General features: G+C 31.2%; 1 protein-coding gene across 1 annotated transcript; it reads left to right on the top strand.

The window, feature by feature from the left end:
• The first annotated feature begins 18,340 nt into the window (after nt 1-18,340).
• LOC116141022 (cysteine synthase, chloroplastic/chromoplastic) lies at nt 18,341-27,091 on the top strand. Its single transcript, XM_031426584.1, has 10 exons — nt 18,341-18,681; nt 19,558-19,667; nt 20,374-20,431; nt 20,664-20,927; nt 21,664-21,801; nt 22,133-22,184; nt 22,295-22,374; nt 23,402-23,461; nt 24,237-24,317; nt 26,792-27,091. The coding sequence occupies exons 2-10, from the start codon at nt 19,576-19,578 to the stop codon at nt 26,882-26,884; spliced, it is 918 nt and encodes a 305-aa protein (XP_031282444.1). The 5' UTR covers nt 18,341-18,681; nt 19,558-19,575; the 3' UTR covers nt 26,885-27,091.
• Nucleotides 27,092-27,738: the final 647 nt, after the last annotated feature.

Genomic DNA, 27,738 nt, shown 5'->3' with positions numbered 1-27,738 from the left:
TTAATTGTGATCTTACTGAGTCAGTCTACATGCCTCAACCTGAAGGGTTCGTTGATCCTTCTAAACCTCAACATGTTTGTAAATTGCACAAGCCATTGTATGGTTTGAAATAGGCACCACGAGCCTGGTTTGACAAGCTTAAGATACCTTGCTACAATAAAATTTCAAGAACTCCACCTCTGATTCTAGCCTCTTCTACAATCATCAAGGCAACAAAGTTGTTTACATACTTGTCTATGTAGATGATATTTTGTTAATAGGGATGACCCCTAATTGATTCAACAGGTGGTGATAAATTTGGACAATACTTTTGGTCTCAAAATTCTCAGCTCTATTAACTACTTTCTGGGCATTTCCATTATTCATACTAGTCAAGGATTGCAACTTAATCAGAGAAAATATGCTCAGGAAATTCTACTCAAGTATGGCATGACAAATTGCAATCCTTATGTCACTCTCATGGTTCTTGGGTCCAAACTAAGTCTTGATGATGGTCTCCTCTTTGAACAACCTACGGTCTATAGAAGTCTCATTGGGGCCTTACAGTATCTCACCATGACCAAGCCTGATGTCTCATTTGTGGTGAAAAAATTGAGTTAATTTCTTAAGGCTCCATCTTTTAACCACTGGCAGGCTTGCAAACACATCCTTCGCTATATTAAAAGGATTTTAAGTCATGGTTTAACCTTCAATAAAGGCTTCACATTACAACTTGAAGGATATGCCAACGTTGACTGGGCCAGTAGCGCCTATGCTCGAAAATCTACTAGTGGCTATTGCATCTTCCTTGGCTCTAATTTGATCCAATGGTGTTCCAAGAAACAGCAGGTGGTGGCTTTATCCTCTAATGAGGCAGAGTATCGCGCCTTAGCCCAAGCTTCCGCTGAAATAGCTTGGCTTTAGAATTTATTTCAAGAACTCCATATCTTTGTTCCCAACATTCTTGTCCTCTAGTGTGACAACACAAGTGCAGGGGCTCTTGCCTCTAATCATGTCTTCCATGCTCGCACTAAACATATTGAAATTGATGTGCATTTTGTGTAGGAAATGGTTCAGTCCAAACATCTAGTTGTACAGTATATTGCCTCCACTTTTCAGATTACCGATATTCTAACCATACCTCTCTCTAGCTTTTGCTTTCATACTCTTCGCGACCAACTTTGTCTCTTTGCCTCCTCATCTCCATATTTTGAGCTTGAGGGGTGATTAGGCTATCTTGAGCAAGCTCCAAATTCTGGTTCAGAGTCAAAGTTAGCTGCAGCAGATGAAAGTGAAACAGAACCGTAAATAAGCTGAGCCAAGCTAAGCTTGAGCTTAAGGAACGATGTTGACAGTAAATAAGCTGAGCTTGAGCAAGTTCCAAATTCCAGTTCAGAGTCAAAGTTAGCTGAGACGAAAGTGAAACAGAAAGAGGTTGACAGTAAATAAACTGAGCCGAGCTAAGCTTGAGCTTAAGGGACGATGTTGACAATCTCCTGATTTTTTATTATTATTTTTTTTNTAAACACTCTCTCTCTCCCTCTCTGTATTTCTGTTTTCTTAGATCGCTGCATGCGACCTGATTGTACTCTTTCATAAATAAAAAGACAGTGAACATATGATTCGCTTTGAGCATCCGAACTACTTTAAAAATTATCTCCCTCCTATTTGTTTCATTTTCCAATTCACATGTAATTTCTAAATCCGCTTAGCACTTTGCATGTGTGAATAGGTGGTGTCAAAATTCGGCATCAACAAAGATATATATAGTTACCTATAAGTCTACAATATCTATAATAATATTCATATTGAAGGAACATGAAATTTGTTAAAAGAACAAAATGAATCTAATAGGAAACATTAAAATTGTATTGTTGAATCAAAACTTAAATTCACCTATGAGAATACAATAGATCTTATCAGTTAAATGGATAAGTATTTATCCAAAATGAAAAATAATTATTATTTTTTGTCATATGATGGCTAAATTCAAAACCAATCATACCGTTTCACCCATGATTGATTATCCTTTCTGAAATAGAATCATTCCTCTCTCGCCGACCAAAAACAATTCCCAGTACGATGATAAGTAACAATTTCATCTCCATCGTGAAAATCATTAATCTTCTTCTGCTTCAATCCACATCTCATGACACACCAAAAATGTGTAACCTTCCAAAATGGTTACCAAATTTAAACTTAAATTCGTTGTTTATCCAAAGTGTATGCTCTCCGAGATCATCATCCTTAGAATAGCAATGAATTATCAGAGGATATTCATTACTGCTAAAGCCATTGATTATGTGAACTTTGAACTTAGTGCGAATAATAAGCTTGTCTTCATAAAATGCAAATGTTGGGGCTTGAAAATTGTGAAAAATAATTTGAAAATTATGAAGAAGAATTGAATCCAAACACTACTACACATCATGATGAATAAATTGCAAATGATTTTTGTGGTGTTTCTAGATATTGTTTTGTAAACTACATATTTAAGGAGTTTATAGGAAAATTAGACTTAAATTTCATTAAATAAAAAACAAAATTTTAGATGTATTTAATATGTTTGGCCCTCTCTAATTAAAGCAAATCTTAATGACAAAATTACTATATAAACATCATTGACATATATTATGAAGATTGTACTTACTTTCTGCGAATGGACTAGAGAATGACAATTTGATTTTTAATCTCTTTGTTTGGTTCATAGAAGTGGTATAAGAAATATGAATTCCTTAACAATGGGTAGAGTAACATTCCTTCCAAAATTGGGAGGAATGACAACCATTACTAGTAATGGAATGTTAAAATATCAAGTTAACCCTTTTTAAATTCTAATTTCTCATTACACCCCTTAAGAAAACAAAAATGTAGCAGAAGAACAGAACTTGTTGCTAAAGCTTGCACTAATAATCACATAATACTCAATTTGCTGCTGTTGCCATAACAACCTTAAAAATGTTAGATGTTGAATATAATTTCAATGGTATCATAATATAAAAAATTAATTTTTTTTTCTTGTCTAGACATACATGGATGCATTTTAATTCTTAAAATCTGGATTTAAACTCCATGTAATTCTTTTTGGAGATAAAAATTTCATAAACTTATTAGAGAAAGATTTTTTCATTCATAGAGTTTGATAAATTTTCTAAAATTAGCATAACTTTTTGGGTAATTAAGGTTTTCAATATTGTTGTTAATTGGTGTAAAATCAAATTTCTTGAAAGATTAACGAGACTTATAATATGAAATGTAAAAATTGTCAAAAAAAAAAAAAAAAAAAAGAACAACACAAAAAACTTTAGAACTCATAAGTATTTTTATTATTTTCTATTTATGCAAAAATCAACATCGTTGTTTTCTATACGTATATATACAATATTATTTTATCACATGAAGGTTACATTTAATCCCAACTAAACCATTTATAGTATAGTATATTATTGTAGCTAAAAGAGAATGCATCATCTTTTGCAAACCAATAAGAGTTCTTGGTACCACAATTAATATTTTGTTCCAAAACTATCAGTAAAAACATCTATAGTTTTACTATGCTCTAATAAAAACTTCATCTTTTAAGATGAATGAGTGACGTTAACAAAAAAAAATTAAATAATTGAAATAGATTCCAACGCGAACATGCATGGTTGCCACCTTAGTTTATAGGGAGTAGTTTGTATAAATAGTTTATATATCTATTTATACGATTTGATTGTAAACAAAACATTGCTCATAATATAAATATAATATCCAAGATTAATTATTGTTGCTAAAATATAATGTCCCTCAACGCATGCAAATCAATATCAGTTTTAGATACGACAACAATAAATTTCTCCAAAAGTATATGTAAAAATATCAATAGTTTTATTATGATACACTCCATATTACACCAAAAATGTGTAGAACCAAATACTTTTTGAGCAAATTTTAATGTAGATTCATAAACTTGCCAAAGTTTATGCTCTCCAAGATCATCAACATGGGAAGAACTCTGAACCTTCAACATAAGTCAATCAGAGGGATTAATGCAAGTGTTGGAGCTTAAAAAATGTGAGAAATAATAAAGAAGCAAGCCCAGAGACTATTACACATGATGAAGCAATTACAAATGAACTAGAGATGAAGCAATTTACACTTAAAATTAAATGTAGAAGTAGAACTCATTTATATAACAATCAAAGAATATGAAAATAATACGTAGTTGCTGTTATTTTACCATTTAAAAAAATCTTCTTTAAATAAAAATAACAATTTGTTGCCAAATTTTAAGAACTTAATAATTAACACATATATGTAACAAATACCATTACTGATTTTTATTGTTCTCTCTCTCTCTCTCTCTTTTTCTTACCATTAAAGATACCATGTAAACTTATCATGTAGATGTTATGATCATAAAATTTGGGATATGTAACATTATTCTTAGTTAAGAATTCACTACTATACATTATCGTCCTTCAGTACGGTTAAGTTTAACAGAAATGATCGGTTAAACGATATTTTCTTTGTGTTTTCACACTTGTACTTTTGTTAAATGGGTTTTGAAACTAATGGCCTTTTATTGATAATCTCCCTTGTTACTCTTATTCTTAAGAATTATATGTTTAAATTTTTTGTATACATATTAAATTACTAACCAATCAAATTATAAGTATTTTGCTCAAATATTATAAATATTAAATATTTACTATGTTTAGCCCTGTCTAATTAAAGCAAATCTTAATGACAAAATTCCTATATAAACATCAAATGAAATACTTTCTATTTAACATGAGATGGTCTCTATCATATATAGTCATGCGGATGTAGAGAGGCTGTCCAATTAAATTTATCACATATGAGAATACAATAGATCTCATCAGTTAAATGGATAAGTATTTACCCAAAATGAAAAAGAATTATTATATTTATCATATGACGGCTACATTCAAACCAATCATATTGTTTCACCCGTGATTGATTATCATCACTGAAATAGAATCCTTCTTCTCTTGCCAACCAAAAACAATTCCCAGTACGAAAACAGTAACAGTTTCTACTCCATTGTGAAAAACATCAATTGTCTCTTCTTCAATCCCCATCTCATGACAACCATAAATGTGTAACCTTAAAGAAATGGTACCAAATTTAAACATAAATTCATGTTTATCCAAAGTGTATGCTCTTTGAGATCATCACCTTAGAATAGCAATGATATCAGAGGATTTCATTATTGATAAGGCCATTGATTATGTGAACTCTGAACTTAATGGAAATAGTAGTAATCTGGTTTTCGAACAAAACCGGTCAGACCGCTAGTTTGGCACACTAAAACTTTGAAAGGAATTAGAGAGAAATGAAATAAACGAAAAAAAAGAACCCTAGAAAAGCGTTAACCCGTTTTTCACAAAACCGTTGCACTGGTGGTTCGCACACTGACACCGTCCAACCACGGTCAAAACAAGTTAATTACAAAATAATATTATCATACTATTTAATATTACTTATTTGGATTATTGGTATACATTGAATCATTTGTAATTATTTAAATATTTATTTCACACATGTAATATTACATCAAATTGTTATCTTAATTTCTTTATTATTTATTGCTTTATTATCAATTAAACACTAATTAACTTAATACAAACCGTTCACATTCACATAAATACACACAAATATTTTCTAATCTATTTTTGGTCAGTCTTAGGATACTCTTTATATTGTGTAATCTCTTAATTACGTCAATATATTGTGTAATCTGTCACTGACATAATTAGTAGATTTAGTAGATCGTTTTCTATCTATATAATGCCTATAACTCTATAGTAGATATCAACCAATTGAAACATCCAATTTTTAAAAAAAATTTGGTATCAAAGCCACTTTCATAAACAACACTATATATATATAAACAACAATACTTGAAATCAAGCAATAAACTTACCCACCAACCCGCGGCCTTACACCTAGTTTAACTAAATTCATTGTTCATCCAAAGAGTAGCCTTCGAGATCTCACTTTGGAAGACAATGAATTATAGAGGATTGTCATTGTTGCTGAAGCCATTGAAATATGTGAACTTTGTATATCATACGAAATATAAGCTTGCCTTCATCAAATGCAGTGTTGGAGATTGAGAAATTGAGAAAAATGAAGAAAACAAGGAGTGAATCCGAAAACTATTTTTCATAATGAAATTAACCATTATAAATATCATTTAGGGTGTTTCTTGTTATTGTTATTGATAGATTTTGAATATAATTCAATAGTGTATATATGTTGTGGTGTGTTTTTCTCCATGTCTAGACATGATGGAGGGTTAATATATATTTTTTTTTCTCATGTCTAGACCACGATGGATAGATTTTAATTCTAAAATCTTGATTTAAACTCCATGTAATTCTTTTTGGAGATAAAAATCTCATAAACTTATTAGGGAGAACTTACTTTTCATTCATAGAGTTTGATAAATTTTCTAAAATTAGCATAGCTTTATGGGTAATTAACTAATTAAGGTGTCAATATTGTTGTTATTGTTGTAAAATCAAATTTCATGAAAGATTAACGAGACTTAAAATAGAAATGTTAAATTGTTAAATTGTTAAAAAAAAAAAAAAAAAACAAACTCAAAAGTATTTTCTTTTCATTATTTTCTATTCTGCAAAAATCAACATCTTTGTTTTCTTTATATATATAAATACAAGTGGTTTTGAGACTAAGCTAATTGTATTTCACTTGCCATCAAACAACAATTATTTTATCACACTACGGTTACATTTAATCCCAGCTAATTGTATAAAATATTATTTAGCAAAAACAGAATGCATCGTCTTTTGCAGACCAATAACAGTTCATGCACTTCGAGATCATCGTCATTAGAACCAAATTGTTTATTGTTAGTTTGTTGATTATTGAACTCTGAATGCGCAAAAGTTCATTAGATTTGCGTGTGTTGGGTTTGAATTTTATTGGTAAAAATTAGGAATATATTAAAGAAGTAATTCAAAAGACTATTAATGATGAAGTAATTACAAATGAAGTTTAATTACTTCTAATCTTCTAATGGATAAGATTATTGTCACTAGTTTTTCAAAAAATAATAAAAATAAATAAGTATAGTACAAGGATAATACTTCGTGATAACTTTTATATAAACTCTTTCATGCAAACTGAATTATTTGAAGATGAATGAATGTTTAAAATAAAATTAAAATTAAAATTAAAAAGGTTATATGGAGAACATGCATACTATTACTGATTTTATTGTTTTTTTTTTTTTTCTTATTCTTATCAATAAAGGTATTAGGTTAACTTTCTTGTAGATTTGATCATAAACTTTGGGATACGTAACACGGTTCTTAATTAAGAATTCCTACTATAAATTATCACTTTTCACATGATTTTTCTTTTTATTTTTTATTTTTAATGATCGGAGTGTTTGGTCAGTTTACGCGCATCTCAACTAATCTCTCGGTCGGTAAGAGCTCTAGTGCTACCCATTAGCACCGAGAAGGAACTTGAATTCAAGACCTTTTAAATAATACATCCAAGAATTCTTATTGAACCATTCAGCCCCCCAAGGTAATTAAATTTAATAGAATTGATTGGTTAATGGTATTTTCTTTGTGTTTTCAAACTTGTAATTTTTATTAGAGTTTTGATACCAGTGGCCTTTTTGATAATCTCCCTGTTATATATTCTTATTCTTAAGAAATAGTGTTTTAAAATTTTGTATACATATTAATTACTAACCAATCAAATTATAAGTATTTGTTCACATATTAATTTTATCTATCTAATTAAACAAAATCCTAATTAAAAAATTATATTAAATATCAATAAAAAACTTTGTTTTACATGAGATGATCTCTTTCATTTTGCCACGCTGGTGTGAAGACCATCCAATTACATTTTCACAAATTTCTAAATAAGTTATATATAATTACTAGTAAGTCTACAATATCGATAATAATATTGGTATTGAAGGAACATAACTTTTTAAAAGACCAAAATGAATGTAATATGAAACTCAAAATTTATTATTGAATGAAAAACTTAAATTTGCCTATGAGATACGATAGATCTTGTCAATTAAAAATAAGTTCTACCCAAAATGAAAAATGATTATTACTTTATCATATGAGGCTACATTCAAAACCATCTAACCGTTTCACCCATGATTGATTATCATTACTGAAATAGAATCCTCTTCTCTGCCACCAAAAGCAATTTCCAGTACAACACAAGTTTAGTTTTCTACTCCGCTGCGAAAAACATCAATCGTCTTCTTTCAATCCACATCTCGAAGACACCAAAATGCGTAAGCCTCCAAACATGGTTACCAAATCTAAACTTAAATTCATTGTCATCAAAGGTATGCTCTCCAAGATCATCATCGTTGGAATAGCAATGATTATCAGAGGATATTCATTACTACTAAGGCCATTGATTATGTGAACTTTGAACTTAATGGGAATAAGCCTGTCTTCATCAATGCAAATGCTGAGCTTGAAAATTTGAAAATAATTAGGAAATTATGAAGAAGAATTGAATCCAAACGCTATTACACATCATGATGAATAATTGCAAATGATTTTTGTGGTGTTTCTAGATATTGTTTTGTAAACTACATACGAAGGAGTTATAGAAAAAATTAGACTGAAATTTCTTAAATATAACAATTAATTTTATGCCATGTAGCATTGCTGAAAATAAATGCAGAGTGACATAATGTATGCATGATTGACAATTTTAAAGAGAAGAATTTTAAAATGTCAAGTTAGTTTATTACCATTTAAAGAATTTAGATTACTTTCTTAAAAATATTATATGATGAGGAATCACCAAATAAAAACAAAATTTTAGATGAAATAGAATAGATATACTTATTCTATCCGATAAAAATATTATTTATACGTACATTTATCTTTAATATGAAGATTTATTTCATTTACCCTCTATGAAATCGCTTAATATGCAAAATATTCAGTCAGAGGGATTTTAATACTTTCATATATATAAAAAAAAAAAAAAATGGAAGAGTTTTTAAGAAGAGATACTTAATTTTTTTTTTAATAATAATAAATGTTTTCCTATTAAGCAATCTCTTAAGGATAAAAGGAATAACATTACTATATATAATACAGTCATCTTACAAAAAATTGGACACGAAATGAATAGAAGATGAAATAAAATTAAAACCCATTAATTGTAGAGGAATTGTCTTTAATTTTTTTCAATTAAGGAAATTATTTTTATACGTAAATTTTTGTAAGATGACATTGTATGTATTTGGTAAGTCATGTACTTTTGAGTGAAATTATGGGATGAGAATATGATTCTCAATCCCTTCGTTTAGTTCATAGATGGTGTAAGGAATATGAATCTTATTCCTTAAAAAAGGATAGAGTATCATTCCTTCCAAATTGAGGGATGACATCCATTACGAGTAATGATGTAAAATATGAACTTTACCCCTTTTTAATTCTAATTTCTCATTACACCCCTAAAGAATCAATTTAAAATTTATTACGAACTTAATAATTATTTATTGAAATAATTAAATTTTAAAAATCAAAAAGTTTAATTTTTTTTAGAAATCTAAAAAAATTTCAAACCAGTCAAATTCGCCGACTAGCGACTTTCTATCACGTTGTCGATGTCATTTCGACAATCTACAAATCAAACGGATCTTAACCATCGAAAACTAGCATAGCAACGTCGCTGCGGTGATACTCGATCATAGCAATTGTGCTTGATGTCACGTCATTAGTCTTGATGACCAAGATTTGCCTATATAGGGAGATCAATTGCCTTCGATCGTTCACACACACGACGGTGACATTAAATGTGACAAAAAGTGCCAATTGCAACTTTGACTGCTTAACTGTTTGAAATTTTTCAAATTTTTAAATATAAATTTTTTGAATTTTGAACTTTTATATTTAAATAAAATTATATTTATTAATAATTAAATTAATGGCATTTTCGTCCAAAACACCAAATTGTTTTATATTCCATCAACATTCGTTATAAGCAAACAAATATCTCATTTTATTCATTATAAAACTTTTATTCCATATTTTCTAAACTTTTTTTATAAGAAACTAAAAAAATTAAAAACAAGAAACACCAGCTCATGTTTGGTTCAATAATTTTTTTAAATTTTAAAATTATTAATTATGTTTGCAAATTTCAAGAATTTTTAGAACTTTAGTGATTTATAGAAATACTTTTAATAGTAAAAGACATTTCAATTTAGTGTTTTGTCCACAACTTTTCTAAAATTTCTTCTTATATATAGGATAATCAATATTTGTATATGAAATTACTTAAATGTTCTTCTAAATAGGTAAATTAAACGTGTATCACCGTTAAGTGTCTTTTAACTTATAGAAATAAAACTTGTCATTTTTTTAGCTTGAAAAAAAAAAAAAAAAAAAAAAATCGCCCCATTGATGATATCCCTCTTCTTATTAGAGATAGGCATTTTTAATTAAAATGAAGTTGAAGAAAACGAATAAATTACTATTCAAAGTATTTTTCGTAACTAAAAACAATTTTTTTTCAAAATATTTAAAACTTTTTAATGACATATATCTCTAACAAATATTGTTACAATTTTAGTTATTTTCCCCCTCTCTAATAATTCATGTTTTTGAATTGTTTTTTTTAGTATAATACCTATTCTCTCTAAATTATAAAATATTTAACCCTAGTCATTATAAGAATCAATCCTATTGCTCACCATGAATTGCCTTTTCTTCCTTATTTTCCTAATTATTTTTTCCTTTCTCAATCTCTACACTTTCTTTTCATTTATACTTTTGTTGGCGTTTCCGAGTTCTATAATTAACAATCTATCTTGAAATATCTGGTTATTCATTGTTTTTCCTATGACGATGATCTCGGAAGGCATGAACTTTGTGGGGTGAAGAATTTACGTTTAAATTGGCCAAAGAGCAGTCGGTGATACTCGGGTTCTGTGCATGTGACGAAGTTTGGATCTAATCATGTTACAGTATAGATGTTTTTACTAATGGCATTGCAGATAAACACTGTTGCAAAACTAGGCAATGTTATTGGTCCGCAAGATGATGCAATCTATTTCAGCAACAATGAAAGAATTGGAATAGATGGTAAAGTACTTCAGTGTAATTGTCCTGGCGTACAATCAATATAATTGTTCATATTCATGTAAATACTATTTATGTAAGCTACAATAAATAAATAATTGTTCTTGTTCATGTAAATACTATCTATGCGTACAATATAAATAACTGTTTAATGTTCACGTGAGTACCATTATAGAAATCTTACTAGTCACAATATATTTTACAGACCAATAACATTGTAATATGATCATAAATAAAAATAAAAAAATTCTAGAAATAAATCCCAAACATTGTAGGATTAATAACCAAATATTCTAGGATTAATTACAAAATATCTCTAATATTTTACTAACTCGTAGCAACACTTATCTCTAACAAATATGGTAACAGTTTTAATTAGTTTCTGACTTATCTAATAATTCATGTTTTTGAATTATTTTTTAGTATAAATACCTTAATTCATCTCTAATTATAATATTAACCCTAACACCATGAGCATCAATCCTAATTGTCCACCAGTATCGCTTTTCCTAATTAGTTTTCTCTTTTCTCAAGCTCCAACACTTTCTTTTCGTATTCGCTTTTTTGGCGTTTTCGAGTTCATATAATTAACAACATCTTTGAATAATCTGGTTATTCATTGTCATTCTGCAGATGATGATCTCGAGTTCTGTTATTTTGGTCTCTTAGGATACTCTTTAATTGTGTATCTCTAATTACGTCAATATATTGTGTAATCTGTCACTACATAATTAAGAGATTTAGTAGATCGTTTTCTATCTATATAATGCCTATAACCTATAGTAGATTTCAACCATTGAACATCCAATTTTTAAAGCAAACTTGGTATCAAAGCCACTTCATAAACAACACTATATTATAAATAAACAACATACTTGAAATATAAGCAATAAACTTACACGCAACGCGCGGACCTTACACCTAGTTTAAACGTAATTCATTGTTCATCCAAGAGTATGCTCTTCGAGATCATCATCTTTGGAAGAACAATGAATTATTAGAGGACTGTCATTGTTGCTGAGCCATTGAAATATGTGAACTTTGTATATCATACGAAATATAAGCTTGTCTTCATCAATGCAAGTGTTGGAGATTGAGAAATATTGAGAAAAATGAAGAAAAAGAAGAAGTGAATCCGAAAACTATTTTTCATAATGAAATTAACCATTATAATATCGTTTAGGGTGTTTCTTGTTATTGTTATTGATAGGTGTTGAATATAATTTCAATAGTGTATATATATGTGTGTGTGTGTTTTTTCTCATGTCTAGACATAGATGGATGGATTATATATATATGTTTTTTTTTCTCATGTCTAGACACAGATGGATAGATTTTAATTCTTAAATCTTGATTTAAACTCCATGTAATTCTTTTGGAGATATCTCTAAACTTATTAGGGAGAACTTACTTTTCATTCATAGAGTTTGATAAATTTTCTAAAATTAGCATAGCTTTATGGTAATAACTAATTAAGGCTGTCAATATTGTTGTTAATTGTTGTAAAATCTTTCACGAAAGACTGAGACTTAAATATGAATGTAAAATTGTTAAAAAAAAAAAAAAAAAAAAAAAATTTCAAAACTCATAAGTATTTTCAATTTTTCTATTTTCTATTCTGCAAAAACACACTTTGTTTTCTTTATATATATACAAGTGGTTTTAGAGACTAAGCTAATTGTATTTCACTTGCCATCAAACAACTATTATTTTATCACACTACGGTTACATTTAATCCCAGCTAATTGTATAATGTATTATTGTAGCAAAAATAGAATGCATCGTCTTTTGCAGACCAATAACAGTTCATGCACTTCGAGATCAATGACAATGGACAACCAAATTGTTTATTGTTAGTTTGTTGATATATGAACCTGAATGACGCACAAAGTTCATTAGATTTGCGTGTGTTGGGTTTGAATATTTTGGTAAAAAATTAGGAATAATTAAAGAAGTAATTCAAAAGACTATTATGATGAAGTAATTACAATGAAGTTTAATTACTTTCTAAATCTCTAATGGATAAGATTATTGTCACTATGTTTTCCCAAAAAATAAATAAACAAATAATAATTATAGTACAAGTAATATTCATGTATAACCTTTTTATATAAACTCTTCATGCAACTGAAGTATTTGAAGATGAATGAATGATTTTAAAAATAAATTAAAAAAGGTTATATGGAAACATGCTACTATACTGATTTTATTTTTTTTTTTTTTTTTTTTTTTATTTATTCTTATCAGTAAAGGTATCAGGTTAACTTATCGTGTAGATGTCATGATCATAAACTTTGGGATACTAACACAGTTCTTAATTAAGAATTCACTACTATAAATTATCATCCTTTTGCATGATTTTCTTTTTATTTTTTATTTTTTAATGATCGGGGGTGTTGGGGTCAGTTTACGCGCATCCAACTAATCTCTCGATCAAATAAGACTCTAGTGACTACCCTATTAGCAACCGAGAAGGAACTTGAATTCAAGACCTTTTAAATATACATCCAAAATTCTTATTGAACCATTCAGCCACCCAAAGTAATTAAATTTAATGAATTGATCGTTAAATGGATTTTCTTTGTGTTTTTGTATACCGATCGTCACAGTCTAAAATTAAACCTAAATACTGTAGTGCGGTAAGCAGGATCGAATCCACGGGAGTAAGACTAACAACCTAATGTATTTTAAGTAGCGGAAATGAAATTGGCAATGGATTAATGAAACTAATAGACTAAATGCAAATAATGAAATGTGCAATTAAACTAATAAAACTTTTAATAAAAATGTTGCCGTTACGGTTTTGGTTCGACACGAGATTGACTCACACAATTCTCCTCTACCCTCTACGATCCCCTAAACCTACAAGGCAAGGTAAATCAATGAAATGGTTTCCCGACACTCTGTATAATCTATCCTGTCTACCCGATCACTCAAGTTCGATTGGTTAAAGACTATCATTGAACGCGTAAACGCTACAAGGCAATACCACTAGTTGTACGCGATTAACAAATACAATCTTTCAACACGTAATATCCAATCAACCAACTTCACAATAAACGCAACATAGTAGAAATTAAATTAATCCAAACACAACCAATTACAATCGATGCAAAGTAATGTAAGCAATATTCATCATTTAATTATTCACAAACCAACTTTATCATTCAGCAGTTCTATGAAAACATTAAATCACAATGGACAACAATATCATCACAAGTTAGCCAAATCATAGCCCAAATCATATTAAGTACGAAATCAATCATGAAACGAAAACAAATATAATCCGAAGCACAATACTACCAATGTCCTATAATCGAGCTCATCCAACTAGTCGAGAGCTGATGAGGACAGTCGTGGAGTCAACCCGATCTCGCCTATGCCGTAACAGACAACCGGGCTTAGCCGCTCTGGTGGTGATGACGGAGGCCGAAACGGTGGAAACGGAGCTGACCTGGCGGAGAGGAGGTAACCAGCGATATGTGCGAAAAAAGGGCGAAAACGACCAACGGACAGCCCCGGAACACGAACAGCCGCGGTTCGCCGGAAACGTTAATTTCCGGCGGTCTCCGGAAAACGGTGGCGGAAATGGGATCCGAATACCGATGGAAAGCTCTGGTGATGGGGAGTTCAGATCAGGTCCCGGGGAGGTGAGAAGTCACCAGAAATGAGCAGGATCTAGCCTGGAAGATGAAGAGTCGCGGCGGCTAATCACGGATTCCGCGGTTTTCGCGGCGGCTGAAGCAGAGAAGTGTAGATACGGCTATGGGAATGAAGATCTACCCTGGGGAGCTGGAAAGTCACCGGAAATGGCCAAAACTGGCCGGAAGACGAAACGACGCGGTGGAAAGCGAAGCGTTGGCGGCGTGGTGGTTGGCTCACGGTGGTGATGAAGCGATGATGGTGACTGTGGTCAGGAAGCCGAAGAGTCGCCGAGGTGAAGACGAAGGGTCGCCGGAGGTGGGAAGACGAAGGGTCGCCGGAAAATTCTATCGATGGCAGCCTCCTGTTCACGCGATCTGAGCTTTTCTTTTATAGTGCATATTGCAAATTTAAGTTTAGTCCCTACACAATTGAAAAGTGACAAATCAGCCCCTTAAAACATGACATTTTACCCCCTAAACAGCATAAATAGACAAAATCACCCTGATCCATAAACCACAACCTAAATCAACTCATATATTTCCAAAATCATTCCAAACACATTAGATTCATAAGAAAAAAAATATTAGAACGATTTTCGTGAATAATCTAAATTCTTTAATTGTCTCAATATACTTCAATTTAATCACAAATGGGTATTTTTATCACCAAAATAGAGTCACTTTCATGACTCTAACGTTTTCAAACTTGTAATTTTTATTAATAGTTTTGATACCAGTGGCCTTTTATTGATAATCTCCCTTGTTATATATTCTATTCTTAAGAAATATGTGTTTAAAATTTTTGTATACATATTAAATTACTAACCCATCAACTATAAGTATTTTGTTCACATATTATATATTTAATCTATCTAATTAAAGCAAAATCCTAATTACAAAATTATTATATATATCAAATAAAATACTTTGTATTTGCATGAGAGATCTCTTCATATATTGCCATGCTGGTGTGAAAGACCATCCAATTAACATTTATCACAAATTTCTAAATAAGTTATATATAATTAACTAGTAAGTCTACAATATCGATAATAATATTGGTATTGAAGGAACATAAAACTTTTTAAAAGACCAAATGAATGTAATATGAAACATCAAAATTGTATTATGAATGAAAAACTTAAATTTGCCTATGAGAATACGATAGATCTTGTCAATTAAATAAATAAGTATCTACCCAAAATGAAAATGATTATTACTTTTATTATACGACAACTACATTCAAAACCAATCATACCGTTCACCCATGACTGATTATCATTACTGAAATAGAATCCTTCTTCTCTCGCCGACCAAAAGCAATTTCCAGTACGACGACAAGTTTTAGTTTCTACTCCACTGCGAAAAACATCAATCGTCTTCTTGTTCAATCCACATCTCATGACACACCAGAAATGCGTAAGCCTCAAACATGGTTACCAAACTACACTTAAATTCATTGTTCATCCAAAGTGTATGCTCTCCGAGATCATCATCGTTGGAATAGCAATGAATTATCAGAGGATTTTCTTACTGCTAAGGCCATTTATGATGTACTTGAACTTAATGCGAATAAGCCTGTCTTCATCAATGCAATGTTGAGGCTGAAAATTGTAAAAAATAATTAGGAAAATTATGAAGAAGAATTGAATCCAAACACTATTAAATATCATGATGAATAAATTGCAAATGATTGTGGTGTTTCCAGATATTGTTTTGTAAACTACATATGAAGGAGTTTATAGAAAAATTAACTGAATTTCATAAATTAACAATTATTTTATGCCATGTAGCATTGCTTGAAAATAAATGCAAGAGTGACATATATGTATGCATGATTGACTATGTTAAAGAGAAGAATTTTAAAATGGCAAGTAAGTTTATTACCATTTAAAGAATTTAGATTACCTTCTTAAAAAATATTATATGAATGAGGAATAACACCAAATAAAAACAAAACTTTTAGATAAATAGAATAGACATAACTTTAATCTATCCGATAAAAATATTATTTATACGTACTTTATCTTAAATATGAAGATTTATTTCATTTCCCTCATGAAATCGCTTAATATGCAAAATATTCACTAATATTGAAATATTAAGTACAGAGGGATTTTAATACTTTCATATAAAAAAAAAAAAATAGAAGAGTTTTAGAAGAGATATTTAATTTTTTCAATAATAATAAATGTTTTCCTATAAGCAATCTCTCATAGGATAAAAGGAATAACAATACTACTATTATAGATACAAATCATCTTACAAAAAATGTGACATAAAATGAATAGAAAATGAAAGAAAACTTAAACCTATTAATGTAGCTGAATTTTCTTTATACGTAAATTTTTGTAATAACATTGTATGTGTAGTAGTAAGTCATGTACTCTTGAGGTAAATGGACTATGGGATGAGAATATGATTCTCAATCCCTTCGTTTAGTTCATAGAAGTGGTGTAAGGAAATAGAATCTATTCCTTAAAAAGGGTAGAGTATCATTCCTTCCAAATTGGAGATGACATCCATTACGAGTAATGAATGTTAAAATATGAACTTTATCCCTTTTTAAATTCTAATTTCTCATTACACCCCTAAAGAAATCAATTTAAAATTTATTACGAACTTATTTTTTAATAAAATCTTTGAAACACGCCGTTTGGTCCACACAAAAGGCCAGCAAATTCAATTGACCTTTCCATGTCTATTTAGTCAAGTGGGAGAGATTGAATGTGGACCTATCATTGCACTAAATGAAGAAAAAAGCATTTTACAACCACAACCAACTTATAAATTAAACAAACAAATAAATTATTCTTCTAAGAATATATGAGCTAAGGTTAAACTAATAAAATACAACTAATAAATATTTTGCAATTATAATAAAATGACACATAAATAATTGATAAAAAAAAAATTAATATTAAAGATATTATACTATTTACACCTAAGAAACAGTATACTTTTTTTTTAATTATATTAAACTATAAATATTCAAAATATTTTTTTATCTATACTTTCTCAATTATAACAAAAATAATAATAATAAATTATAAAAATATAACATAATAAAAATAAAATATTTTGTTTTAAGTCGTTAAAATTTTATTGGACAACATTAATATAACCCCAATAAGCAAATATTTTGTTCCGATTCGATACAATTTTTTTCGAATATTATACGATACTTATTCCAATTTTCACCCTTTTTCAATTTTATTGATTGGACGAGTGTTACTGTACAATTAACATACAACTAACCATATTCTTTTAAACTGATAACAGTCTTACCATGTAAACAATGATAAAATTTCGTGTATAAATTTTTTATACAAATTTTTTCATATAATTGACATATTTTAAGATGATTAAGTTACTTTAAATTAAAAATAAATTAATTAATCAAATAAATTACATAAGAAATATGTAAGATTGTCACATCAGTTTTATAAAAATAGTTCGTATAAATATTTTATAAAAAATAGCTCATATAAATATTTGTATTTGTAACATTACTTGTGAAAGAAAGATTAAGAGGTTTATCTTAATTAATTAAAAAAAATTTGAAAAAAAAAAATAGGGTAGAAACACTTAGAATTTGTACGATGATATTACGGTGTTGTAACGCATAACAGGGTACGCTCACTTCGGCTGACCTTTACACAATCCGCAAAGTCACAAATGGCGGCTTCATCATCTCGCTCTTCAATCCCCTTTGGACCAACAAGATTCATCACATCTTCCTCATCAGAGGCTCTGAAATTGGGGCATTTGGTCCCCACCGGAGGAGCTTTGGTTTGAAGAAGAAGGAGAATTAGGGAGAGTGGGTTACCGGAAGTTGTGGAAGTGGAAGTTCTGGTTCTGTTGTGTGCAAGGCGGTATCTGTGCAGCCGCAGACGGAGATTGAAGGGCTTAACATTGCTGAGGATGTCACTCAAGTGAGTCAAGTTTACTATTTTTTTTTTTTAATATGGTTGTTGGAGTTAGAGAGACTTGATTATGAATTTCAGAGTTATTAGAAAAATTGTCAACTGGGGGTGTTTCGTTATTTTTTGAAATTTTTGGAGATTTGGTGACTGGTGGGTGTTTTAATGTTGATGAGAATCTTACTCAGGTCAGTCATGTTTTGATTTCGTGGGAATTGGGGAAGTGGGTCTGTTTTGTTATTTTTTAAAAGTTTCCAGTATTTTTAATATGATTGTTAGAGTTAGAGAGACTTTATTATGAATTTCAGAGTTATTAGGAAAATTGTGAATTGGGGGTGTTCTGTTATTTTTTGAAAAGTTTGGAGTTTTGGTGATTGGTGGGTGTTTTTTAATGTTGATGAGAATGTTTGGTTACATGTTTCAAGGTGGGAATTTGAATTTGATTTTTAGAGTTATTGACAAAATTATGAATTGGACTGTTTTGTATTATAAAAAATTGATTTAGATGAGGATAGTGTTTCTTGGTAGAGATCTTTGAGGATGCTAATTTTTTGAGAAAGTTGAATGTAGTTTGGCTTGGCTCACCGGAATTGAAGTTGTTCAGTTTAAGCATAAATAATTATAGACTTTTTTGCTATTGATGGGTTGTTTGTATGTATGAGAATGTGGTTTTGGTGAGGAAATTGGGTTAATTTTTCAATAACTTGGGGAATTCTCATAATTTTTTGCCATGTTATTGTAAGTTTTGATCCACTATACTGATACTTCGGCTTACATAACATTCAAAGTCATTTATTTACTTTTTGCATTTCCACTATGGATCAATGAGTTTCTGATATAGACTGCCTTTGATTGCTGATCTGTTGTATTGGTTGTTTTGTGTCACAGCTTATTGGGAAGACACCAATGGTGTACCTTAATAATATTGTAAAGGGGTGTGTTGCAAACATTGCAGCCAAGCTTGAAATCATGGAACCATGTTGTAGTGTCAAGGACAGGTGAGGAAGATAAAATTGCTGTGGGTAGTTAAAACTTTCATGATCATCTTGAAGCTTTTACACATTGGTTCGCTAGTTTAGTGATTGGACTAATAATTTAATGTTTCACAAATATAAATTAATGGGAAAAAATGGCTTGTGGATGACATTGAATCTTCAGATTATTGTCATGCATATCCCAAAATGGGTTTTAGCCAAAAAAAAATCATGCCTTTGGTGGGCTGAGTCTAACTGTGAATCCTAAAAACAGTGTTCATAACCAATTCCTTTGGGCAAACTTTTTTATGTAGATTTTTTTTCTAGTAAAAGCTTTTACGTTTTTGTTTGGCTGCCATCACAAATTTTAATTAAGAACTCTAGAACTACGTACACAGAAGTTTTTTCAAGTAAAATAGGTTATGCTATAAGAAATGTTTTGTGGAATGTGTATACTTAATACATATAAGGCTATTAGGGATAATTGAGTGCTTTAAAAACCCAAAAATTTCAGTTTATCTCAGTATATTGAAAAGAGTTTTCCTAAATTGTGAAAATCTCCTCATAATTGAAACTAAACAGCTAAAATACATTTAAAATAAGCATTTAGCATTAAAAAGCTCTTCTGGCCACTGCAAAAGCCATTCCAAGTGAGCAGTTCAAATCCCTTGCATTTAGACTAAACAATTACAATTTGTATCCTCTAAATGTCTTGTATGTTTGAATTCAGGATAGGTTACAGTATGATAATTGATGCTGAGCAAAAAGGACTTATAACGCCAGGAAAGGTATGGGATTGTATCTACAACTCTTCCAGCTGCATGAAAATGTTATAAGAACTGAATTTAGGCGTCTGTGCCTTCTGTCTCTGGGCATTTGGCTAAAATAAGGGCCCTTTAGGGAGAGCTTGAGACGAGATGCCAAAAGCACATGTGTTTAGTTCTTGCATTACTTTTGATCATTTCAACAGAGGATGTCTTCTTTCATTCTTATTCTTTTTATTTATTTATTTTTGTCTAGAGCATTCTTGTTGAACCCACCAGTGGAAACACTGGCATTGGCCTTGCTTTCATAGCTGCTTCAAGAGGATATAGGCTCATCCTGACTATGCCAGCTTCAATGAGCTTGGAAAGAAGGGTTCTTCTAAAAGCATTTGGAGCTGAGCTTGTATTAACTGATTCGGCAAAGGGCATGAAGGGGGCAGTTCAGAAAGCTGAAGAGATTTTGAACAGCACACCCAATGCTTACATGCTTCAACAATTTGACAATCCCGCAAATCCTAAGGTTTGTGTTCATGGTTCCCTACTGTACCTTGTTGGCCTATATATATTTACCTTAGGAGATAGTTCTATGTATGCAAATTTTGTCTGTAAGGGTATAAAATGGGTTCAATTGGTGTATGTCTGGCCAATAGGACAGTAAAACAGGCATCAGCAGAGATAATCCATGTTGCTCACGCTGAGAGTTGGGTTGTAGCTCATATATTCTTCTATGGTAACATGCAGCAGTCTAGCAGGTGCTGCATTTTGTGACTGTATCTTATGTGATAGAATTCTCTTTTGTATCTGAATATTGGAGGATCAGCTGTAGGGCTGAATTTGACATTCCCTCTCAATGTTGGTGGAAATGGGGCATAGGTATTTTTTTAATGAGTAATGATTCCTGCACTTTATCATTGGATCATATGATATTATTCCAGAGCAATAGAATACTTGATTTGACATACACACTGGATGTGTCACCAGCTAAGAAAATTCTACACAATGTTGTTGCGGTGGGTCAGGATCACTTAAATGGTTTACAATTAAAAAACATAGTAACTGAAATTTTTTGTAGTATGATTTTCTTGGACTGTTTGTTTAGAGAATAAAATGTTCAAGCTGAAGCTCACTATTTCTTTTTCAGATGTTCAAAATAATTTTTTTTATTCAAAAAGATCTTCTGTTAGGTTATAAAACTATGGTGTCAGATGTACTGAAATTTATGAGTTCTGGATTTGAACTTGTATTTCTATATGTAGATACACTATGAGACAACTGGTCCAGAAATCTGGGAGGATACTAGAGGCAAGGTGGATATATTAGTTGCAGGGATCGGAACTGGCGGAACTATAACTGGTGTTGGTCGATATCTTAAAGAGAAAAATCCTAAGATAAAGGTAATCTTTTTGCATTAACTGTTTCTGGATCATGTATGGGGATATGCTAACAACAGTTGCTAATTCATTCTCCACAATACTTAATAAGTGTTGAAAAGAGTGAATTAACAGTTTATTGCTAGCAATTCTCGTCATGTGTGATATTTATCCCCCAATGCACAAGTCATTTTTTTGATCTGCCAATCTGAAAGAGGTCTTTTAGTATTGGTAGCTTGGTGTATGCTAACATTTTGACTGTCTTGGCTGACACCAAATATGTTTTCAGTAAACAAGCAATATGTTTGTTACCGTTTATTGTGTCAGGACTCTAATTGACTTTGATATATATCAGGTTATTGGTATAGAGCCTGTAGAAAGCAACATACTTTCAGGCGGAAAGCCTGGTAAGACAAGAAAGTAATTTTCTGACTCATTCTAGTTTAACTTTTTGTTTAAATCTCTTATAATACGTAATAATTTGTGTTGCATATTGCATCTGCCAATAAAAATGCAGGTCCTCACAAGATTCAAGGGATTGGAGCAGGTTTTGTACCTGGGAATTTGGATGAGGGTGTGATTGATGAAATCATAGAGGTTCAAATCTAATTTTACTTTTTCTATTTCTGTGTTAATTTTATTCTTTGACCAGATATTTGGAATATTCTTATATCACTGACCTTTCTGGTCTGAGAAACTCTACTCGAACCCTTCCTTTCCTCTTTGACAGTTTCATGTGGCTTGTTCAGAATTTTTTAGAGCATCTATGTACAATTATTGCAATGAATCCTTGAGAACTTGTGTTAGTAAAAGTAGTTTTATTAAGTTCAGATTTTGAATATGGGCGTTGTATTCATTGTTGGTCAAAAACTGGATGCGGTGAGGGGTGTGGTCGGGATACACATAGTAGCAGAATCTTAGGCAAATGCTGTTTCCTTTCTATCCTAGAAATACCCTGGCTTTACCTGTTTCTGAATCATGTTGACACTGGAAACTATCGTCAGATCTACAATCTTAAGTAGTCTGGAATGCATGAAAACCCTGGTTCATACCATCTGACCCACCCCTCGGGTATAATTGTGTTAAACAATATTACCTGTAATTCTTTTATATAAAGATTAACAATTTAATTACGTGTGTTTTAGATCTATTTACACTTTACTTTCAAAATAGGTTGGACTTCCCTCTAGCCGTGTATGACTTGAAAATTGATTAACATATTGGACCTGTGATCAACATAAGTGATTCCCATGTGCTTGATTGTTTGTGCATTGAATACTATGAGAAGACCTCTTTCTACTACTTCGCATGACCTACATATGTGCATGTATTTCTAATTGCTCCATGAATTGGGAACACTGCCATTATATATGAATGTATATTATTTAGCTTACATTTCTACATGCTAATAGTCTTATGTATTGTCTTGTTGCTTTCCGGATCTATTATTAAAATTACTTAATATTCCTTAATAAATTTACATGATGGCCATAATTAGTTTATGCTCATTCTAATTTCTCCTTGTACTGTCCTCGGCGTTTGTAATTGTATGCTTAAGCTCCATATGCAGCTGCTACTTGTAAAGTTCATGATATCTTACTGTTCATTCATTGTGAATTTGCAGATATCCAGTGATGAAGCTGTTGAAACTGCAAAGCAAGTAGCTCTCCAGGAAGGCTTGTTGGTTAGTACTTTTCATTTCTTTCAAACTGTTGTGTGTTTTGAAATTAAAGAAAAACTGAATCTCAATCCAGGAGTCATTCCAAATTGGACATGATAAAGCACTACGTTTTTTGTTTCTTAAATTATGGGTTTGTCAAATGATACTCTTATGCACCCGTGACGGATTAGCCAAGTGATTAGGCTTGTGGTGGTTTGAGTCCCTCATGGGCAATTACATGGCTAAAGACTATTGTTTCTCGCTTCCCAAAGATTGTAGGGTTCGCGGGGTTTTCCAGTTTCGAACTCGGCTTCGCAACCTGACTACAATTTAGGTCTCACTAGATTATAGAAACATCCTGTTTATATGAATTCCATTCGTGAAGAGCATCAAAAACAGTAAAGATGTCAGAAGTTTGTGTTGACAATACAGCAATTAGGCTTTTGAAGGGCAAAAAACATGAATCTGTATTCAAATCAAAACCTAGAAGGATAATCAAATTAACAACTTTAAATCTATTAGAAAAGAATTATACTATTGTTTGTTTCCTTCAGTTTTGTCCAATTTGGCGGGTGGTACGATTTTAGCCAGGCTTTAATTGTAAACATACTATGAACTGCTTGCCACATCTGCTTCAACAGAAAATTACAATAATAATGATGTGTTTTTAGTCAATTGAACAACAAACTTTGTATGAGGCTTGTCCTTAAATTTTCTTGCTTTTTTAGTATTAATTTTGTCATGTTCATCCTTTTAGTATGAATCATCTTTAATGTTTCACTGCATGATCAAACATCAGGTTGGCATATCTTCTGGTGCGGCCGCCGCAGCTGCAATGAAGGTTGGAAAGAGGCCTGAAAATGCTGGGAAGCTCGTTGCAGTAAGTCATTTTCGTAACATAAATTATAATGTTAAGCCTATATAGAACTGAGTGGCAGTGTTTTATGGAGTAAGGTTACAAACTGAAGTACAAACATCGAANTTTATTAAGTTCAGATTTTGAATATGGGCGTTGTATTCTTTGTTGGTCAAAAACTGGATGCGGTGAGGGGTGTGGTCGGTATACACATAGTAGCAGAATCTTAGGCAAATGCTGTTTCCTTTCTATCCTAGAAATACCCTGGCTTTACCTGTTTCTTAATCATGTTGACACTGGAAACTACTGTCAGATCTACAATCTTAAGTAGTTTGGAATGCATGAAAACCCTGGTTCATACCATCTGACCCACCCCTCGGGTATAATTGTGTTAAACAATATTACCTGTAATTCTTTTACATAAAGATTAACAATTTAATTACGTGTGTTTTAGATCTATTTACACTTTACTTTCAAAATAGGTTGGACTTCCCTCTAGCCGTGTATGACTTGAAAATTGATTAACATATTGGACCTGTGATCAACATAAGTGATTCCCATGTGCTTGATTGTTTGTGCATTGAATACTATGAGAAGACCTCTTTCTACTACTTCGCATGACCTAAATATGTGCATGTATTTCTAATTGCTCAATGAATTGGGAACACTGCCATTATATATGAATGTATATTATTTAGCTTACATTTCTACATGCTAATAGTCTTACGTATTGTCTTGTTGCTTTCCGGATCTATTATTAAAATTACTTAATATTCCTTAATAAATTTACATGATGGCCATAATTAGTTTATGCTCATTCTAATTTCTCCTTGTACTGTCCTCGGCGTTTTTAATTGTATGCTTAAGCTCCATATGCAGCTGCTACTTGTAAAGTTTATGATATTTTACTGTTCATTCATTGTGAATTTGCAGATATCCAGTGATGAAGCTGTTGAAACTGCAAAGCAAGTAGCTCTCCAGGAAGGCTTGTTGGTTAGTACTTTTCATTTCTTTCAAACTGTTGTGTGTTTTGAAATTAAAGAAAAACTGAATCTCAATCCAGGAGTCATTCCAAATTGGACATGATAAAGCACTACGTTTTTTGTTTCTTAAATTATGGGTTTGTCAAATGATACTCTTATACTCCCGTGACGGATTAGCAGAGTGATTAGGCTTGTGGTTTGAGTCCCTCATGGGCAATTACATGATTAAAGACTATTGTTTCTCGCTTCCCAAAGACTGTAGGGTTCGCGGGGTTTTCCAGTTTCGAACTCGGCTTCGCAACCTGACTACAATTTAGGTCTCACTAGATTATAGAAACATCCTGTTTATGTGAATTCCATTCGTGAAGAGCATCAAAAATAGTAAAGATGTCAGAAGTTTGTGTTGACAATACAGCAATTAGGCTTTCGAAGGGCAATAAAGATGAATCTGTATTCAAATCAAAACCTAGAAGGATAATCAAATTAACAACTTTAAATCTATTAGAAAAGAATTATACTATTGTTTGTTTCCTTCAGTTTTGTCCAATTTGGCGGGTGGTACGATTTTAGCCAGGCTTTAATTGTAAACATACTATGAACTGCTTGCCACATCTGCTTCAACAGAAAATTACAATAATAATGATGTGTTTTTAGTCAATTGAACAACAAACTTTGTATGAGGCTTGTCCTTAAATTTTCTTGCTTTTTTAGTATTAATTTTGTCATGTTCATCCTTTTAGTATGAATCATCTTTAATGTTTCACTGCATGATCAAACATCAGGTTGGCATATCTTCTGGTGCGGCCGCCGCCGCTGCAATGAAGGTTGGAAAGAGGCCTGAAAATGCTGGGAAGCTCGTTGCAGTAAGTCATTTTCGTAACATAAATTATAATGTTAAGCCTATATAGAACTGAGTGGCAGTGTTTTATGGAGTAAGGTTACAAACTGAAGTACAAACATCGAATTGACGATAACAAGACTAAAACAAGTTACAACACTTAGGTGAAATTAACTCGTATGAGATTTGATAAATATAATGAAGATAAGTGTGGAGCGTCATCTGATATTAAAGATTAATTTGGTAGATTGAGAGGCTATGGAGATCATACTTGATTCAATTGTTTAATTTCCATTTCCAGGAGGGAAGTTGATTTCCCTGTTCATCGTTATGTTATCAGAATCTAACTTTATTCCTGTGTTTTTATATTTCTGAAATACTAAAATTGCTTGCATAATCGAAAATGGAGTTGGGGCTCTGATATCAAACTGATGCAGGAAATAAGAGAGATAAGAAACAAAAGAACTAGGAAGAAAGAAAAAGGGACATAAATTAGAAGGATTAGAAGAGTAATTAAGAAACAGGTAATTTGAGGGACAAAATCATAATTCATTATCCAAAAATACCGAGAAAAAATACTTTATATTGCAGCCAAGATTTAAACAAAGTATGAAATTACAATCGATTTCTTTTTGAAGTGATCAAATCTTTAAACTGAATAAGTTGCATGATTTCAGGTTGTGTTTCCGAGCTTCGGAGAACGATATCTATCAACTGTTCTTTTCCAGTCAATCCGAGAAGAATGTGAGAAAATGCAGCCTGAAGCATGAAATTTCCCTACTTGAGTCGATTTAAAAAGTACTTTATTTGTTTTTTGCATACGTTTTATATATGCATTTTGGTACTATTCTTGTGTATATCTTTATAAGAATCTTTGATTCAGAAACTCCATTCATGACTGGCTTTTTCTTGTCTAATAAGGAAAAATCCTGTAACTGAAATCCTGTTATGTATGTGTTTGCAATTTTCAGAATGAATAAAATCATAGCCATTTAACCAAAAGAGATAATCATCAAACCGAAATAGAGCTAAATTTCACTTGCTACTATTATAGTTTCCAAAAACATAGTGGAATATTAAGTTTGATAGTATTCATAAAAGGAAAATGTTACATCCATAATTTTTTTTCACAAATTTTTTCTCATAATTTCGATGTAACAGTTTATCATTGGTTGATTGATGACTCGCAAATGAGCAGGTGGGATCTATACAAGTAGATGAAATTCATTTTATGAGTTAATCGATGACGTAAGGTTGTGAAAAAAAATTTGTGAGAAAAAGTTGAGTATAACATTACTACTCATAAAACCACCACCTTTTAGTTTTCGAAAACTGTTTTATAAATGGTTATCTTCTTTACCAAGATAACAACAATAGTACAAGAGAAAGTTTTATACATTCATGTAATACAATCAGTCATCGAGGGCATCAACTCAGACTATAACGTGTTTTCTCTCAGTGATTGGTTACATTATTTTTAATTATTATTATTATTTTGAAAAAGTTATAATAATATAAAGTAACACAAACGGTCATAAGCCAAACTCTAAAGAGACTACGAAGGCACAAAGGCCTCAACATAAGAGTACGCCAATGGCGGATCCATAATTTTTGTCCGGGAGGT

Source organism: Pistacia vera, unplaced genomic scaffold (genome assembly GCF_008641045.1).
Source record: "Pistacia vera cultivar Batoury unplaced genomic scaffold, PisVer_v2 Contig39, whole genome shotgun sequence".
Classification (NCBI taxonomy): domain Eukaryota; kingdom Viridiplantae; phylum Streptophyta; class Magnoliopsida; order Sapindales; family Anacardiaceae; genus Pistacia; species Pistacia vera.
This window is presented reverse-complemented; position numbering and strand designations above follow the sequence as displayed.

What these genes read in the sequence shown, in the direction of transcription:
- LOC116141022 (XM_031426584.1), top strand. Translation starts at nt 19,576, where the DNA reads ATGGTGTACCTTAATAATATTGTAAAGGGGTGTGTTGCAAACATTGCA. An exon ending in AGAAAAATCCTAAGATAAAG is followed by an intron (nt 21,802 to 22,132) that starts GTAATCTTTTTG and finishes GATATATATCAG; the next exon opens with GTTATTGGTATAGAGCCTGT. An exon ending in CTCTCCAGGAAGGCTTGTTG is followed by an intron (nt 23,462 to 24,236) that starts GTTAGTACTTTT and finishes ATCAAACATCAG; the next exon opens with GTTGGCATATCTTCTGGTGC.